At 32.1% G+C, this 18966-nt stretch overlaps 1 protein-coding gene across 1 annotated transcript in view; it reads left to right on the top strand.

Annotated features, from left to right (window-relative positions):
• The window catches only part of LOC148275977 (semaphorin-1A-like), a 246224-nt gene extending 229144 nt beyond the window's left edge, over positions 1 to 17080 (top strand). Inside the window, exons 3-4 of the mRNA XM_088234953.1 lie at positions 14014 to 14110; positions 15888 to 17080. Coding sequence (XP_088091079.1) covers positions 14014 to 14110; positions 15888 to 15984 — 194 coding nt within the window. The 3' untranslated portion in view covers positions 15985 to 17080. The remainder of the gene's footprint in view (positions 1 to 14013; positions 14111 to 15887) is intronic.
• Positions 17081 to 18966: the final 1886 nt, after the last annotated feature.

Raw genomic sequence — 18966 nt, 5'->3', positions numbered from 1 at the left:
GCAAAGTCCTTAATGAGGAAGTTCAGTGTTTTTTTATTTGTTAAAGGACTTCCAAAATAAGCCAAAAAAGTGTTTTTTTATATTTTTATGTATCGTATTGTTAGCGCTATAATATTTTAAAGTTTTGTGATTTCTCCGCCTGTGACATCTCAAGTTCTCTGCGGTGAGTTGTCCTGATTGGTGGGTTGACTTCCCGGTAACCGGAATTGTATTATAATACTCTATCATTAGTTGATTTTGGAGAACTAGTGACGTTCGAAATTGTTTTTTTCAAGAAACTTCACCGTATATTGCTCTAATTTTTACCGCGCGTAAGAAAACATTTTTATATCCAATTTCCCGTTGCGCTGAACTTCTTCATTAGTTCATATGTTTTACGGAATTGTTTTACTTTAGTCGTAAATAACCTTGTGGTAGAGCGGAGTTTGAACCTCGGACCTCCTGATCAGGAGTCTGCGACACTACCACGAGATTACGAGCCGTCTCAGATTGTTTTACGGATGAGTATATGATTAATATATTACGACAGTGATGAAGAACTTCTTTAGCAAAGGTAATATTAAAACCTCGGCATTTGCTGGGCTTATGACCTGTCATTGGCTGGTTTATTTGGTCACTTTACACACCGTGTAACATTCACCATTCCGTTTCTGTTTGTTGTACATCCCCATTTATTGAGTAGACAGAAGAATTTAGAAAATGTAGACGTTTAAGCATACTCAGAACGATTAATCACTGAACCAGCACAGTAAATGCCTAAACTTCCATATACCGCCTCAAAATGATTCTCTAGCTCGGTTGAAATACCTGTCAATCTTATACTGCAATAGTTAATAGTTTTAAAGAAGTTTTCCCTCCGCTTATCTCAAGTAATTATCAATAAAACGTGAGGTAGCTAAGTTGTTTGCCGAGCCAGCAAAGGTTACTGGTTCAATGCCTGCGTCAACAATCAACCCCTCGCAGGCTATATCGTTAATATTTTGCGGGGGGTGAGGCCCGAGTTAAGTACGTTGTAGGGAGACTCTGTTTGTTCAGACCACTAAAATGTTTACAGAATCATCCATCATACCTCTCTCCAGAACTCGAACCTTCAGTGGCCAGAAGAAAGCACTAATCCCGCACGTGTAGTGAATAATAAAAAACGCAAGAACGCTTAAGAAATTCTAGAATTAACGTTTTAAACGTCGAGAACCTTCCAGAAAGCGATTTGAAAGGAAAATCCAATTACCAAAGAAATCACCATCACAGATAATTTTTCGTCTTTTACCCTTTATTGTATTTTAACATACATACAACTACTTCACGAAGAATTAAGAATATTTTCAATCAACATTTGATATTTGAAACACTTATGTGTTTTTTTATCTTTTAAAAAAAAATGTATGTTTGGCATCCTTGTGACATCAAGAATACGCTTCTCGTATTTGGTCTCCATTCTACAGAGTCTGTCCAACACCGTTTTCTAAGAAAAGTGGCATAGTTGCTCGGATTACAACGGGTAATTATTCCTATTTTGAAATAGAGCAATCTCTTGATCTGTCTTCATTGGAGAAACGTAGAACTGAGATGGACCTTATATGCATTTTCAAAATACTTGCAACTCCGTTGCAATCAATGTCTTTTCATGATCCCAAACATGTCACCAGAAGTCAAAATCTGCTATTTATTCTATTGTATTATTATGTTTTTATGCCGTAATGTCCAGAATGTGTAGATTAGTCAATTCATCACACGACTTGGAATTCTTTTGGATAGATCTTCCGGCTTTTTGTAGATCTCTTCGCGACTAAAACAGTGGGGGATGAAGTTGGATTGGCATGGTTTATGTGTTTCGTTTTTATGAATATATTGTATACCATTATTATATTGTCCTTGTGGTCTTTGCTAGATAGTTTTATGTTCTTTTGGTTCAGTTTCTTGTATTTATGTTTCTTCACGTTAACTGTTGTAATTGGCTTAGGCTGCATATATAATAAATAAAACAAAAAAAGACAATAATGCTCAAACTTGGGTTCGATTCGGAAATAAACGGAATTTTCACAACCTTAATGTACCTCTCTGTAAATCATTATTTTTTATTATAATTAGGTCTCTAGGCCTAAAACAAAATTTTAAAAAATAATCTTAATGCAGACCGATATCGATATTATTTTACAAACATGATTGTTTATTAAATGCTCGTACGCAAATGTCATTGCTAAAGCAGGAATAAAAATACTCAGTTTCATATTGAGGATTTCCAGAGATTTTAATAAAATTAGATTTTTAAGACTACCATAAATATTGAAAGAGTTTAAAATATTTTTTAAAACAATAAATTACAAATTAAGAATTCCAATGCACAACAAAGCGAGATGAAATTAATAAGGTTGTAAGACAGTAACAATATTTGATTTATTTTTGTTATTTATGATATTAAACAATATTATCGAATGTCCTGACTTGCTGAGACTAAATTATTTACGAATTCTTACTAGAAGCACGAGACATCATCTTCTAACGCATTATTTACGCAATTTACGAGAATTGGCCATATTTTTATTCATTAGTATTTTATTTATTAACTTTTTAAAATTAAAATAAACAATTTATTTATTTTATTAATTGACTTTTTCATTTATAAATGAATATATCGTCGTGATCGTAGAACAATGAAGAATGTACGAAAAAGTCGACGTTGACTTTCTTTTATATTTGATCTTTATAAGTTTATATAAAGGCTTTATATTCTAGGTTTGGAAAAATATATAAATGATATTATATAAAACTAACCAAAGTATTAAATTATGTATTTTCGGACTTTTTCAAGTTGTGACATAAAGTGTAAATAAACCACTCTTATGTTAAGTTGAAGAAAATTACACGCCGCATCATGACTATATTTTAAATATCATTTAAATTGTCATTAAGAAAGGAAATTGATTTAATAAATAATTTGAAATCAACTCTATTGAGTTTGCATTTATATTTCTATAATGTTTGTGTTTGTTATAATAAGTCCATTTACACACCCTAATGGCGTTTATAAACAAATTAATAAAATAATTTACGCATTAAAATGTGTTCCCGATATTCTTATCCGGAAAAATCAGTTATTCTCAATGACTTTATAATTATTATTCAATGATATTATTTATGTGTGCCCTCTTTCAAGATTCCAAATAAATAAATATAGTAGGTCATTAAAACATTGTAGTAGCTTGCCTTTTACATACCCAAAATGCCTAATGGATTTTGGTTATTTTTTATTTTTTTATTTTATTTTTGCTCTTGTTATTTTGATAACGGTTTCAGGGAAATTTCGAAACGTTTTAAATCTCTTTGGATTGCTTAGTTTTTAGTTCTATCATATATTTACTTACTCTGAATTATTAATCAACTACAATATAATATACTTCGTAATTAAATGAAATTAACAATTATAAAACTTTCAGGGTGCCATGAATAAAAAAAAAACATGTATTATATCAAATTATCATATATAATTACAAAAAATATGCAACAGTAATATTAAGTAGTCAAATTAAAAGTAATTTGATCTTGAATCCAGCAATAAGTGCGATTTGCACGTTAGCAAAATTAGTGTCCTGACGAAGGGACGCATGCATATCGAAACCGTTAGATATAGAAAAGTTAATGGTTCAAATGATAATGCGTTTGATATATATTTATTTTAATACAATGTACAGTTTTTTTTACAAAAATTCGGATTAATAAAAACGTCGCCACGGAATATTATTTTTACTATCGACGGAAGTATTAGTGGTGTAACAGGCGAGATCATATTTTTGTAACGTCTGTATGTAATATGATTGATTAATCGTACTCCGGCAATTTACAGCCGGACTATATCGCACCCTGGAGAAAACTAGCACAACTTACTTTACCACATTGTATAATGTCTACCGCATCTCTATATACACGTGTTTTAGGGCCAGACCGCGAAACTTTAGTTCATTCCTCATGGGAAACCTATTTTTTTCCGTCTCTTTTTTTTAATCTGAAAATTTATTTAATCTCTTATTTATCGGACTAGCATCTTTTCCACTAACCCCTACCTTCCCTACAAAAAAATCATAAGAAATGTATTTGACCAGCGAAGCGATACGCACCGGACGCGGACAAGGGAAGCGACTGGGTAGGGGAGGGTTAGGGGTTTGTGGAAGGGATGCTAGTCCAAAAAAATAGGGACTTACTCCGTTTTCAGAATTTATCAATAAAAAAATCTTTAAAAAAAGAGTGTTTATGAGGTTTGTTCCTCTGAAGTTTTGAGGTCTTAAACTCTGTCACATCCGAAACCACGATGATCATTATGGGCAAGAAGACATATTAGCATATTTAAAAAAATATTATGAAAAATATTTTTTTTTAAATAAAATAATTTTAAAAAAACAAATAGTTGCTTACTTCTGCAGGGGAGAAGTGGGGGGAGCGCGGCGCAGTATCAGACTCCCCCCTCCGCCTCTTCGTTACTCCCCTGCAGAAGTAAGCAACCATTTGCTTTTTTAAATATTTAATTTTTTTAAATTTTATTTATTCTAAAAAAATATTTTAATATGCCAATATGTCTTCTTACTCACACTGATCATCGTGGTTTCGGATGTGACAGGGTTTAATGAACACCCTGTATACACATTACTTTCGTATATGTTCTCGTATAATCGCCATGCAAAGAAAAACTTGATAATTTTTTAAAATAATATTATCTGTGTCCGGGCGGATTAAAGATACAATTATGTGTGTGAAATAAAACCAGAATCCTGGACGAGCGCTTTCGGCGCAATAGCTACTCTCAAGTAAAAATCCCTGATGAGGAAATCAAGTGGAGATCTGTTCGTCTGTTGGTGTCGAAGTTTAATGGTTAGGGCGTTCGCCTACCATATTTGAGGTCCCGGGTTTAATTAAAATATAGATGAAAAAGGAGATACTGCATTGCAATAATTCATGTTTTAAGTCTGGTTATTTGTTTATACTATGGTTGCCATCATTTCCCTATCAACTCGATCGCATTAGTGCATAGAGCATTGCATTGGTACTCCAATTTATTAATTCATTTATTATTAATATAAGATCACGGGGCTTTTACATGACAGATATAAAATTAATATCAAGGAGTTTTATGGTAAAACAACATTTTACGTGCATAATTGTCTAATAAATAACATCTTTATTAAATATCGAATGATATTGTATCTTGATTATTTGATTCATAAAGGCATGACCAAGTCTTACATTTGAAATCCAAAAATTACTTGAATTTCACATTAGCATTGAATAAAAAAAAACATAAAATACTTTTTTTTTATTTCCTCATTTCTAAAATTTATGATTTTTCCTTATTTTCTATATTTACAATAAAATCCATTGTTATTTTAATATTCAAATACGTACTTTGTTGTATGTCAATTATTGTGTTTTGTTGTTTGAAAAAAGAAAAAAAAAATCCTTAAAATTAATTTTTTTTTTCAATTATTTATATTTTCTATTATAAATATTGCGTCATGCAAATTTTATCAATGATCTTTTAATTTTACTACTAAACATTACTATTGTGGAAAATAAATGAATACTTTTTTTTACCATTTATATTTTTTTAATAATCTATTATCTCTGCATTATACTTTTTTTTTTGTTATTTTCACAAAATAAATTAATATAACTTTAATCATAATAATATGCCATACTTTTCAACTTTTCAAAGCATTATTTCATCTCTATTAGAATTTGTATTGGAATAATTTCAATTAAATATTAAATACAGGTACTGGGTCGTTCCTGATTATCGCCACAATGCGCCGGCCATTTTCATTTTATCTACTTCAAAACTCTAGAACATTGTAACAAGATTTAACATTTAACTGAATTTACCAAATTTTTCCAATGTTTTAAATGTATCCATGGATCTCTTTCCATCCGACTTCATTAATTTGTCCCGCATCACGTAATCCTAGGGGTATTGACAATACCCCCACGCCCCTATCAAAGCATTGTGCAAGTGACATTTTGTCGATCAATAAAAAGTGACTATTTTTGCGCCATTTATGCTTTAAATTGCTATTTAAAAAAACCATCTCTGAAAACTTAAAAATACTTCTGTGACTGCAAACTTTACCGAGCTTAAAATTAAAAGTACATATTTAAATATAATAGTTAGCCTTTTACTGTGTTTGCAAATACCTATAATTATAATTTGCATCATTGTTGCATTGAATTTCTTTTCGTGTTCCCAATCGTGTCACCAGAAGTCAAAATCTACTATTTATTAAATCTTCTGTGAGTAACTACGTAAAGAATGCGTAGATTAGTTGATTCGTCACACAACTTTAAATTATTTGGGATAGATCTTGCTACTTTTCGTAGATCTCTTCGCCATTAACACATTGTGGGATGAAGATGGATTGGCATGGGTTAGCTCGAAGTCTTACATGTTGAGTGTTATTATAAATATATCATCATCATCATCATTCCATATCCGCTCCCTAGTTGGAGCATATGGTGTCCATAAAGAGCCTCTTTGCCTCTATCGGCTGCCAGCTCCTGTGCGTCCTCGCAAGTCAGGTTCGCGTCCCGTAATTCTGACATAAACTGCCGACGAACCGTCAGCGGCGGACGTGCAGGACGTCGAGAACCTGATTCCTTGTAAAGTAGGCAAGCGTGGTTAAGGCTCTCAGGAGGCATCCGTAGTAAATGGCCCAACCAACCGTATCGCCTCCGCTTGATGAAAGTTGTCACCGGAGTTGGCTGCGTCCGTTCTCTAATTACTTCATTCCATATAAAGTCAAACCACCGCACATCCAAGATGCTTCTGAGAAACCTATTCCAAAAACTCAGTATTTTGTTTTTTTACTTCCTAGTGAGGTGCCACAATTCGCATCCGTAGAGGAGAATAGGTGTTATGTATATATGCCACATAGTTTTATTATTTTTGTTCAGTTTCTTGTACATATGTTTCTTCATATAACTGTTGTGATTGGTTTAGGCCGTATATATATTGAATATATAACCAAATAATTTTTTTCCTTAAATTAATTGACGACTTTTTCAACAACAAACTTTCTTCCAGGGCCCCGATTACAATGGGAAGTTAACAGAGTTATCTTCGACTATAAAGAAAAACCGATATTTGTGTACGAAAATCAGTATATTTGCATGAACATTTAAAATGTCTTCGTCGGTAACCTATAATTGAACATGTTTAGAAGAAAAAATTGTATACGCATTCTGATTTTCATACAGAAATCTCAATTTAACTTTGTAGATAAAATTGAAGATAAATGTTAACTTCCCATTGTAATCGGGGCTCAGGTGAGAGGTCCTAGATTCGCTTTCCACTTTATACGGCTAACTGAAAATGTACGCCAAATTAATATATTTGAGCAATTGATAAGAAGGCTTTATAAATAATACGAAGTAAAAATTAAATTGAAAAAATAATTTGACTCTTAATTAATTTGATAATTATTAACAAAACTGGTATTTATATTATAGTAAATTACAATTTTATTTTAATATAATGTAATAATGTCTCATATTTTTTTTATTTTTTATTTGATTAATTAATATTTTCGCCTAGTGGACAATTATTGTCTCTTTTATAGCCATTCCTACACATTCACTATGTTTTGTAAGTACAATAAAAAAAAGTATTTTTTCGTTCTTACGCTATGTATACATTGATATTTTAATTTATGAAACCGGTTTTTACATCTATATCTGTTGAAAAAATAAAAACATGGCAACAAGCCAGTCTCGCAGTTTAGCGAATTTTTTAAAATTATGTTTTGTACGTCTTATAAATTTTTAATAGGTACATGAAAAAATCTGCAACGCGTATTAAAAAAAAATATCAACTTCGTAATCGGTAAAAAATCAAACTCATTAACGGAAAGTCGTAGCGACAAAAATTTCAAGAATCCCTTGCCGTTCTGCAAGGGATTCTTGAAATTGTAACGATTGAAAATTGAATTTAAATCGATCCTGAGCAATGTTGGATAGTAATTAGTAATGCTAGTAAACTTAAGTAATGTATTTGGTTGTGTAAAATTTACTTGTATAATATAAAATAATATTTATATAGAGATGTCTCTCTTTGCGACATGACGAATACTGGTTTTGTATGCCGGTGTCTTGCAATTGAGGGTTTAATTAATAAAGAAAAACCTTCGAGTAAGACAGAAAGCGGTCTTATCTGCACTTAATGGTCCAACACATTACGCTCGTATTCAGCATAGATCATACTGATAGGGGAAGAAATTGCGTTCATTTTGTATGTCCTCTCTGCAATCTGATATTCAAACCACAATATAAGTATGAAAATGTTATTTCATACCGCATGGCGAATATCAAATTACCATAAACATGAATTTGATTATCTCGTTAAGTTTATTAATAATCTGCCTACCAATGTTTTGATGATCTTTACACACTAGTTGCCATGGTGAAATTCGGATGTTATTCAGCTGAAATTAAACTTGCATTTTGAGTCTATCCGTTTTATTTTCGTGATTTTACAACTCTCATCTTACACCCGTTTCCTTAATTTCCTTACTTGTCATAATTACATTTATAGTGTAAAAAATGTTTTATTTTTGTGTATTATTATTACACTTTGACCTTTAATTTTTACCTGTATTCTTTAAATTTTTGTTTTTGAATAGTTCTCCATACAATAGTTGAAATAAATAAAAAAAATAGTCATAATGATTCGTTTATATATATAAATTCGATAATAGTTCAATGAAAATTTGTATTCAAATTAAAATATTTTCAATTTAGCAATTTATTTTAAATTGAAAAATTAGATTTTTTTCAAATTATTTTTTCATTTATTAAAAAAGAATAAAAAACCACTGAACTTCCTCATTACCGATTTGGACTTTTAAAAAAATGTGTTAAATGTCGAGGCTTTACTGACAGAATGCATTTAGTCATTAAAACAAGTTCCGAGATAATCGCATTTAAAGCTTTTTTATTCTTTCAACGAATTATATCTCCGACAATTTTTTTCTAAGCTTCAAATGACCAACTTTTATTCTAGGCATTAAATTAGAAATCAACATCTTACACCTATATTTAAATAACTTTATAATAAAATAAAAATATGTATATATATAATAAGACTGTTGATCTTATGCATTCTGTCAGTATAGTATCGATTTTTACCACTATATTATTAAGATGATACCTGAAGCGTAAGTGCCTCACCTCCCCTTCGTGATATCGATTGTTATTGTTTTTTATTTTATTTTGATAGTGAAATAAATATGTTTTATTGCCGTGTGCATCATTAATCACTGTTAAAGAAATTTATATTTGTCCGTTTGTACCGAAGCAAAACACAATTGTGTGTTTTTGTCTTTGTTGTTTAGAAAACATAACCAACCTTTTGCCACGAGCAATTTCTTCCAAGTAACCGGAAAAAACAAATAACAATAAAACAAAAGGTTTATGTTACAAGTATGCGATTACGCGTTTTTTCATTGTAGTTTATTATAGAGTAACATATCCTTCAGGGTCTCGAGTACAAAGAGACGATAAAACAACTCGACTTAGTCGATTGTCGACAATAGTGCATAGAATAGTATTTAGTAGTGAGCCAAGTGTTATTTCATTCATTCGAATGCAATAAAAACAAATTCAATACAACGCTTCTTTTATTTCAACTTAAAGTTTTATTACGCCTTAAAAAACACCCGATAATCTATATATTTCTGCACGCGTAATTGAAAATAGACACAAAATTGCAATAGATGCTTGAATCTAGAGCCCGTATATTTTTTTTCCTACAACAATACTTAAGTTTAGAGAAGGAATACGGAGGTTTAGGCATTTACAGGACTTATGACCTGTCATTGACTGATTTAAATGACTTCTTCACACACTGTGTAACATTCACTCTGCCAATGTTTAAACATTTGTGTTTCTTAGATTCTTCCATTTGTTGATATTTGTACATAAAATGGACATAGGCTATTGTGAAACGCGTAAATACAGTTTTTGCTACCATCCCATACCAAAAATTATCGTGTTTGCAATATGGGCATGGGGATGAACGACAATATCCGACAAAGGCTCTCCATATAATTTGCCAAACACGCTGAGAAAGAGGGTAGTTTAATTCAATTCAAATCGTGATATTATATGAAAATGAACATTTTAATAAAGTAACTGGTTTATTGACAAAAAAAACATTGCTTTTTTGCATGAGTAATACCGGCAGAAAGACCTACGGTTTTTAAAACGATTTTGGGTATGTGGAAGAAGTACTTTCTCTGTTTATTTTTAAACAATTGTAAATTCTAATAAAACGTAAATATTTTACAAACAAAGAATATTATTAAAATATTTAAAAAATCATTGACCTAACACTAAAGCTAAAATAAAAAAAAATGTTTTTGTAATGGGCGAATTAAAAAAAAGCCTCTAAAAAAAATCCGGGTAAGTGGGTGGAGCGCTTTTAATGTTTATTTTTGTTAAGCTAGAGAGCTGAAACCTATAGGTACTGTTGCGGGTGAGATTCATCGGACTGAATTATTGATAAATCTCACCCGCATCAATAAAGGATTCAGCTCAATAACTCCACGGAAATCAACAGTTAGAAGAATCGAAGAAATATATATGTTATAAGTTTAAATGCATGCAGAATGGTGAATGTTACACAGTGCTTAATGTGACCAAAGACAGGTCATACGTCCTGTAAAAATGTCTAGACTTATTACATGACATATTTCCTTCTCTAAAATGATTTACATGTCTGTTGTAATATGTTGATCTTTTTAACTCCCTAGCGGGTGGAATCCCACTACAGAAAATAAGACGAACTCAAAATATTGTTGACTTTAATTAGAAATTATTACATTTGACTAGCATCATCGAAACGTTTCCCTTGCTTTGTTGATATCTGAATTATTCCTAATTTCCACTCGTTAGAACTCCCCTCCGTGAAAAGGAGGCGGGAAATAGTTTTTATGAACTCTGAGCTGATTTCCCATTTGACTCCGTGGAGTTCCGATCACATTCAGCAGGAAGTTGCCTGGATTTGCATTAGAAAGCCGTGACTGGCTCATAAAAAGTTTCCTAGCGTCGCCGTCGCGATGCCGACGCGGAAAGCTGCCGGGCCGCAACCACCGCGATTTCGCGGCACAAAACAAATTAAAACACATCCGACTTATTCTTGCGAATGAGATTTAATGCGAAAAGTTTTTCCGCAATAGAATAAAGGTTGGAATCGTTAAAAGCACCATTAAATGTTACATCTATCTCAATAGAGACGGAGAATTTATTTATTTATTTAAAACTTCAAGTACAAAGAATAAGTACGTTGGCGGACTTAAAAATCAATATCTTCCAACCAACAAAAATACAGACTGATCAAAAGGAGAGATTAGTTAAAAATTTGTACTAAAAAACCATAAATATATATAAAAAAAAACATACATAAAACAAAAAAAAACTATTTCAATTAAAAATGACAGCGGTTTTTTTTTTAGACGTTTTTTTTGTTGGCTTGCACATATTAACTTTAATAAAAAATGCACAATAAAGTACATTATGTTATACATATTAAATGATGCGGAATGTGGGATCAGATAATGAGTTTGGATGGAGAGAGAAAGGGATAAAAATATATACTTAAGTTCAGAATCCTGGGAATATATAATTATGTTTCAAGCGTTTCTTGAAGGTGGCTTGAGGGGAATTTGTCTTAAGGTTATTTAGAAATCTTTCATCATAATTTCCCTTTCCGGACCCAATTGTGCATAGGGCACTGCATTACCAACCGCAGCGTATCTCGATCATTTTTTCTTACATTAAGATCATCAGTCTTACGCTACAGGTGCCACTCCAAGATGCTACTCCATATTCTAGTGTAAAAACACCAATTCAAAAAAAAATTTTTCATGTCAACCGGGTCGGGAATTGAATCCGAGACCTCTTGCATGGTAAGCAAACACACTGACCGTGGAGCAAGAGGCGGACAAAATAGAAATTTACACAGCAATGTTTTGAGTAGGTTTTTATATCTATTTTTTGTTGCAACAGAGAGGGAAAACATTTTTGCGAAGTCAATATGGAAGTCTAGGCATTTACAGGGCTTATGACCTGCCATTAGCTGGTTTAAGTGGCCACTGTGTAATATTTACCATTCTGCCTATGTTTAAACTTCCACATTTCCTCAACTCTTCCATCTGCTGACTTCTCAAAAGCTTCAGCTCTTTTATTTCACAAAATTGACAAAACGTGACGAATGTTCACAAAATTTCGTGATGTCAAAAAATGAAAGAGTTGAGGAAATGTGGATGTTTAAGCATAGGCAGAGTTATGAATGTTACAGAGTGTGTTAGGTGACGACTTAAACAAGCCAACCAGGTCATAAGCCCTATAAATGCCTAGACTTCCATATTCCTTCTCAAAAATACTTTCCATCTGTTGATACTCTTTAACATAATGAATATCATCGGATGGAAGAATTGAAGGAATATAGATGTATGTAAATATAGGCAGAATGGTGAATGTTACACAATGTGTAAAGTGGCCACTTAAACCAGCCATTACAGGTCATAAGCCCTGTAGATGCCCAGACTTATATATTCCCTTTTCTAAAATGTTCTTCGTCCCTGTTATAATATCTTAACACATATACTCGTATCAGTTTACTCGATTAGAAGCCTTCAAAATAGAATGTCAAGTTGACGAAAGTGAGCATTTTCGACACCTCGTTCTGTTCGCGTTCAATCGAGGAATAAAAGCTACCAAAGCTGCTCGCGATGTTTACGTAGTGCACGGTGAAGGTGATATGAATTATTGACTTTTTTGCAGTAAAATAATGAAGGATAATACATTATTGTCAATTTCGTTTTTTTTGTCCTCTTGTTCTCTTTGTTTGGGAAAAAACAGACACAAATCGAAAAATATTTTTATGAGTTTTTTTTCGAATGTGAAATAATTCTGTTAAATTTCACCCACGTCCATAAAGAAATGAGGCTCTTTTACCTCAGAAAAATCAACAAAAGATATAATTTGAGAAATGTGGCAAATTGGTGACAGAAGGGTGGAAAATTGACAGAATCGTGACTGTTACACACATTGCGTGAAATGATCTCTTAAACCAGCAAACCCCCTAAATGACTACAATACATTCACGGATGCTGGACCGTTGTACACGTGCGAACCATGAGCTGACTGTGTCATGTTTTCACATGAAACACAATGTATGATCGAGCAGAAAAATTTATTTCGAATGGCGCTTAACCTTTACCATTTTGTTTTACTTTTGGTGCTCATAAAAATTATAGGTTTTTTTATTTTGTATTGTTAATTTTGTCTTTCCATTTTTTTTTTTTTATCGGTCAATATATTTTTACCCCCCTACCTACCCCCCTAGGGAGTTTATCGAAATTGTTGGATATCACAACAGAAATGTAGGATATTTATATTCGAAAATTTCCTTCGAATGGCGCATAAGCTTTACCATTTTGTTTTACTTTTGGCGCTCATAAAATTGATACGTTTTTTTTATTTTGTATTGTTAATTGTCTTTCCATTTATCGAAATTGTTGGATATCACAACAGAAATGTAGGACATCTATTTTCGAAATTTTCCTTCGAATGGCGCATAACCTTTACCATTTTGTTTTACTTTTGGTGCTCATAAAAATGATACGTTTTTTATTTTGTATTGTTAATTGTCTTTCCTTTTTTTTTATCGGACAATATATTTTTACCCTCTAGGAAGTTTATCGAAATTGTTAAATATCACAACAGAAATGTAGGACATCTTAGATATTCTCTTATCCAAAAAAATCACATTGTTCTTTTTTACATAACTCTGATTATCTAACTTGTTTATCTTCTTGCTTTGCTTTGAATATTTTTATGCCCTTTAAATTCTTTTTTTATCACTAAGAGAGATTATGAGTTATCCCTTAATTTTATTTTACCGAAAGTATTATAATTAATATCTTATCAAATTTATAATTACTATCGTTTAACTGATAAAATATTATTTTTCAGGAGAAGAACCATCTGACCAGTTCCTAGGAAACGCAACAGCCAAAGATTTCTTCAAAGTTCTAGATAAGGACAACTACTCAATACTCATCGGTGGCAGGTAACGATCAATCCAGTATTAATTATTATTAAATCATCTATCTGAAAACAATATTCCTTAATAGGATTGGTTAATACCAACGAATCTAGTTTAAATCATATTTATGAATGAAGTAATAATTGTAACACTACGGTTTTTTTTGTAAATTTTCTCAGTAAAATTCTTTGTCAAATTTACATCTTCAGTGCTGGTTTAAATTTCCAACGATGGGTAAGTACTCCGCTCCATAATCCCCGCAGACAAATAATATTCTCAAAGCCAAAGGCGACCACACTCCGCGACGCCTCTTTGTAATGAACCTCACTGTATAATTCTACTACGATTACGGATTTGCATGTATTTAAAAATGTCTTTATGCGATTAAGCCCTCCCCAGTCGTGCTATATTATTCCGTCACTGTTTAACAGCGTTTAATTTAGTTTAAATGTGCCCGACATACTTTATGACAGTCAGATTAACTCCGTAGCTCATTATTTACTCGCGACCAAAAAAGAAACCTACGCACTACAGTTTTCGAGGAAAGTATAGGAATTTTTTACAATTTATAAAAGCATTACTTGAATAATTTTCTTATTAAGTCAAATTCATCACCTTCATTAATTATTCGCTTAAAAATTTATATCTTAAACAGTTTATTTGGATTGCCGTGTGCGAATAATTATCCTGAAATCGTCGAGAGCATCCGCGCGGAAGATGAATCTCCCAAAAAGAGGCTGAGTACCGCGGATTAAACTTGGCAGCAATTTTTGTTTGTCAGTAAGCCAAGTCACTTCGAAGTAAGCATCAAGTCTAGGGCTCTAAATGTTGAGCGAATATTATGAGAGGAATCTTGCCAAATTGCAGCGCATCATCGTCACTCCTAGCTAAAGTAGTAGAGTAGGTTACGAGAGTTTAGATTCATTAAGACTTGTTGGCGCAATAGGATTGGAGTACTTGAGAAATATGGAGCAAACTGTTTCGTAAACATGCTGTTCTGATTGCACATAACTTACCTGGTCCATTGATCTCACCCCTTACTACTGTTTGAGCCACAATACGAATTACGTATTTTCAAGTTGTTTCATATCGTAATTTCTAAATAATATTAGTGCGAGGTAAGCCCCACTACTCTTATAATTAATATGAATATTTTAGTTTGATCTCAAAACATGCGCCATAATTTTCACACGATTATAAAAATTCAAATAATGTGTTTTGTACCCGTGTACTATGTACTTATGAATGAAAATTTTGTACCAGTATTATAATATATAACCGTGTTTCAAAACGCTTATGGGTATCTATAATTCCATGTATTCAAACATTAAATTATATGGAGATCTTGGGTGAATATTTTGTTATTTTATTACCTCTGTCTGGAGGTGCAACATAGAATTATATTTATTTTAAGTACATTATACTTCTACAATCCGTCGACACATTCAAACATTCTTCATTCGTTATATTAAATTTAGGATGTGGACTGAATTTCCTTCCTTTTCTTCAGCCTTGATACGGTAAATCTAATCCCCAACATGGCTGAGTGCACTCATCTGCCCCTTCCGTGCAAAACTCTATAAAACTGTTTTCATTCACTTTTTATTGTCCCTTTGTTTCCCGGGACTCTACTAACTGGCTTTGTTACAAAGAACTCGGACGCTGTTTTATTCCATTATGGCTTAACGCTCTTGACCGTTGTTTACATGAACAGGGTTATTTGTGTCACTTATGGAAGCCATCTTATCTTATTGATATTTTGAGAATATGTTTTTTTTTATTTGTATTTTTTTATTTACAGAAACGCGATACACAATCTCAGTCTCTACGACTTGACGGAAAACATTCATCAGGTTAGTACTCTGTTGTTACTTTTACAAATAAAATATAACCTTTAAAATAATTAATAGCCCCGTGCCCTGTCAAAATGATTATGATATATTGGTTTATTTACTGTAATTTTTAAAATATCCAACAACACTGTACCGTTTCGTAATGGTTCTTTTTATATTATAGGAATCGCGCGATTCTGAAAAACAGATTTTCCAAAATGAAATATTTATTGAATATGCAAATCTTTCACTAAAGAGATGTTACTCAGGTTGTCTTATTTGTTTACCAAAATGTAGCCGTGACATCTTGACACGGAAGGCTAGTAATTTACGACCGGTGAAGCGGGTTTGTTTCCTCTTTCGGCATACGGAATTCCTTTAAGTGAGCGCTAGATAAATCAAAGCCTGAATTATTCGCGCAGAATTGAGTTAAGTTGGCGAGATATCTGGCACGTTTAAAGTGAACTAGTAAGCTAGTACCGAACTGATCTGAGCTACAAGCTCCGGCTGTGAGTCCGCCCTTTGTGGCCGGCGAGATTTTAGTACTTAGCTCATAAACATTAATAATTATAGGCGGCAATTTATCAGGTTTTCCTCCATTCTGTAATAGTATGTATGTCCACACGCTACGCTTGTGTCTTTCAAACGTTACATTATTTTCACTATTTCTGGCCATGAACGTGTACATACCTATATGAACTTCACGGAATACTTCGACCGACTTTTCCATAAGTTTACTACATCTCCTTGACTAAAATATCTCCATAATTAATTACGATTTACGATTATATTTGCAAAACTAATGAACTTTCTCTCATTTTTATCATCATGCAAAGTTTTTTAATTCAGCTTTCTGCTATCTGTTCATTAACTTCTAACTTATATTTACAGTCTGCTTTGTGTAATGGGTTTAACGGGTTTAATGGGTAAAGAAATGCAGACTACAATTTGTCAAATAAATGGATTATTTAATTGAATACTTTTTTTATTTTGTTAGACCAAAGTGTATAAATACTCCACTAAATGTACACCATTTTATGAATACTAACCCTAAAATGCAAGATTTTTTGTATTGCAGTAAAAAAATGTTTTATGGTGTATTTGGCGTAAAATATTTTTTTAAATCCTAATGTCATAAAAAAAAATATTAAAAAAAAAAAAACATGATTATGTAAATTTACATTGTACTATAATTCACAATTACTTTATTGAATTTTATTTTTTAACACAATATATATATTATATGTATGTATGAATACTAACATTTATGTATTTTTTTGCTCCGAAAAGATTATAATACCTGAATTTTTTTTATGATAACCTTTACAAAACACCAGAAAAACCTTAGAGTATGTACATCTAGAGAAAAACTGACATAAATCATAGACAAAAAGGCGTATTTTTCTTTTCTCTTAAATCCATAGATGAACTCTCTTAATTATTACCAGACTTAAAAAATCATCATCATTCCCTTTCCGCACCTAATGGGCACTGCGCATTGGTACACCAATCGCAGCGTATCTTGATATTTTTTACTACATGAATGTAAGATGATCATTCTTACGCTTCGGGTGCCAGTCCAGGGATTATAAAATATTCTAGTGTAAAAGCACCTTTTTAAATAAATATTTCATGTCAACCATACCGGGAATCGAACCCGAGACCTCGTGAATGGTAGGCAAACACGCTGACCACTACACCGCGATGCCGATAACAATTACTCGGCTGTTTATGATATTAAATAATTAAAACTAAATATTTGGAAAATTCCATCACGATTGTACCTACATATATAGTATACAAAAGGTATTGTGTGTATTTTAGAGAAATGGATAATATTATATCGTGATGTCATATATTTTTCCTTATCGGCAACATAAACTTAACTTATGTAAGTTTATAGGATATTAGTTCCTTTATTATCAACAGTGAAAATTGAATCCATTTGTTGTCCCTGGTTAGCGGACTCAAGCATCCGAGGTCTAAGGGTTAAGCCACACTCTATTCCAACTTGATTCCCGTTTTCTAATTATTACAAGACGCCTTTTAGCTTAGAAGAAGTATACTCGTATAGTATACCGGCTTGGCGCACGCGTCTACTGCGTATTCATAGGTCGACTTCCGCAAATTTTAAAATGTCAAAAGTCTCATATATTATAATCGCATCACAATTGACCTTTAATTAGAAAGCCTCGGTGAAGGATTCAACATTTGATTCTCTAATTTGGTGATTTCACGAATAAACCACACTTCATAAATCACTTAAAACTTTTTTGTATTCCAAATTTTCTGCCGGTTTACAGAAATTTGTTATTTTTTTTCTTTTAAATATAGTGATTTATGTATTTACGTCAACTTAAAATTAAATTTTATCCAAACACAACATTTATTTTGATGTGTTTTCTACTTGAGACGTTATTTGTCTATTAAATGCTCACACGCACGAAACTAGAATCGCGTGCCAATTGACAAGAATTCTCGAAATTTATTAAAATCTAATTTAAGTTGACTCTTATTGGTTTAATTCTCTATCGATATTCCTATAACGTCGACCCCTGCTTGGAACTTTCTCCGCCTTCTAGAAATAGTGAATCCTAACCTAATTCGAAGAATGTTAATGCCGCTCTATTTTATTGAGCAATTTATCCGCGCCTTAAAGCATATAGAAAATAAATGGTATTCTTTCTCTTTTAAACAATTATTTTTGATTAATTATTCTCCGAGAAAGTCAAGCTTAGAGAACACGTAGCGAAATTATTCTCAAATCGCGTGCGTAAAATAATAAAAGGTAGAACCTATGGTAGAACCCCTTCGTTGGGATAATTAGCAAAATTATTGATACCGACAGATAGGTCAAGTGGATTATTTTTATTGTAAAATGTACCGCACCTCAACCTTCTATTATTATATCTACGAATAATTTAAATAGTAACAATATTAGATATCTCATTTTAATTACTTCGTTTCTACTAAATTTGAACACACCCAGACTTGAACAGATTGGAAAATGTACATTTTTAGACCAGGATTTCCGAATCCATTTGAGCA

This window comes from Micrasema longulum, unplaced genomic scaffold (genome assembly GCF_059751315.1).
Source record: "Micrasema longulum isolate JH-2025_06_02 unplaced genomic scaffold, ASM5975131v1 h1tg001307l, whole genome shotgun sequence".
Lineage (NCBI taxonomy): Eukaryota > Metazoa > Arthropoda > Insecta > Trichoptera > Brachycentridae > Micrasema > Micrasema longulum.
This window is presented reverse-complemented; position numbering and strand designations above follow the sequence as displayed.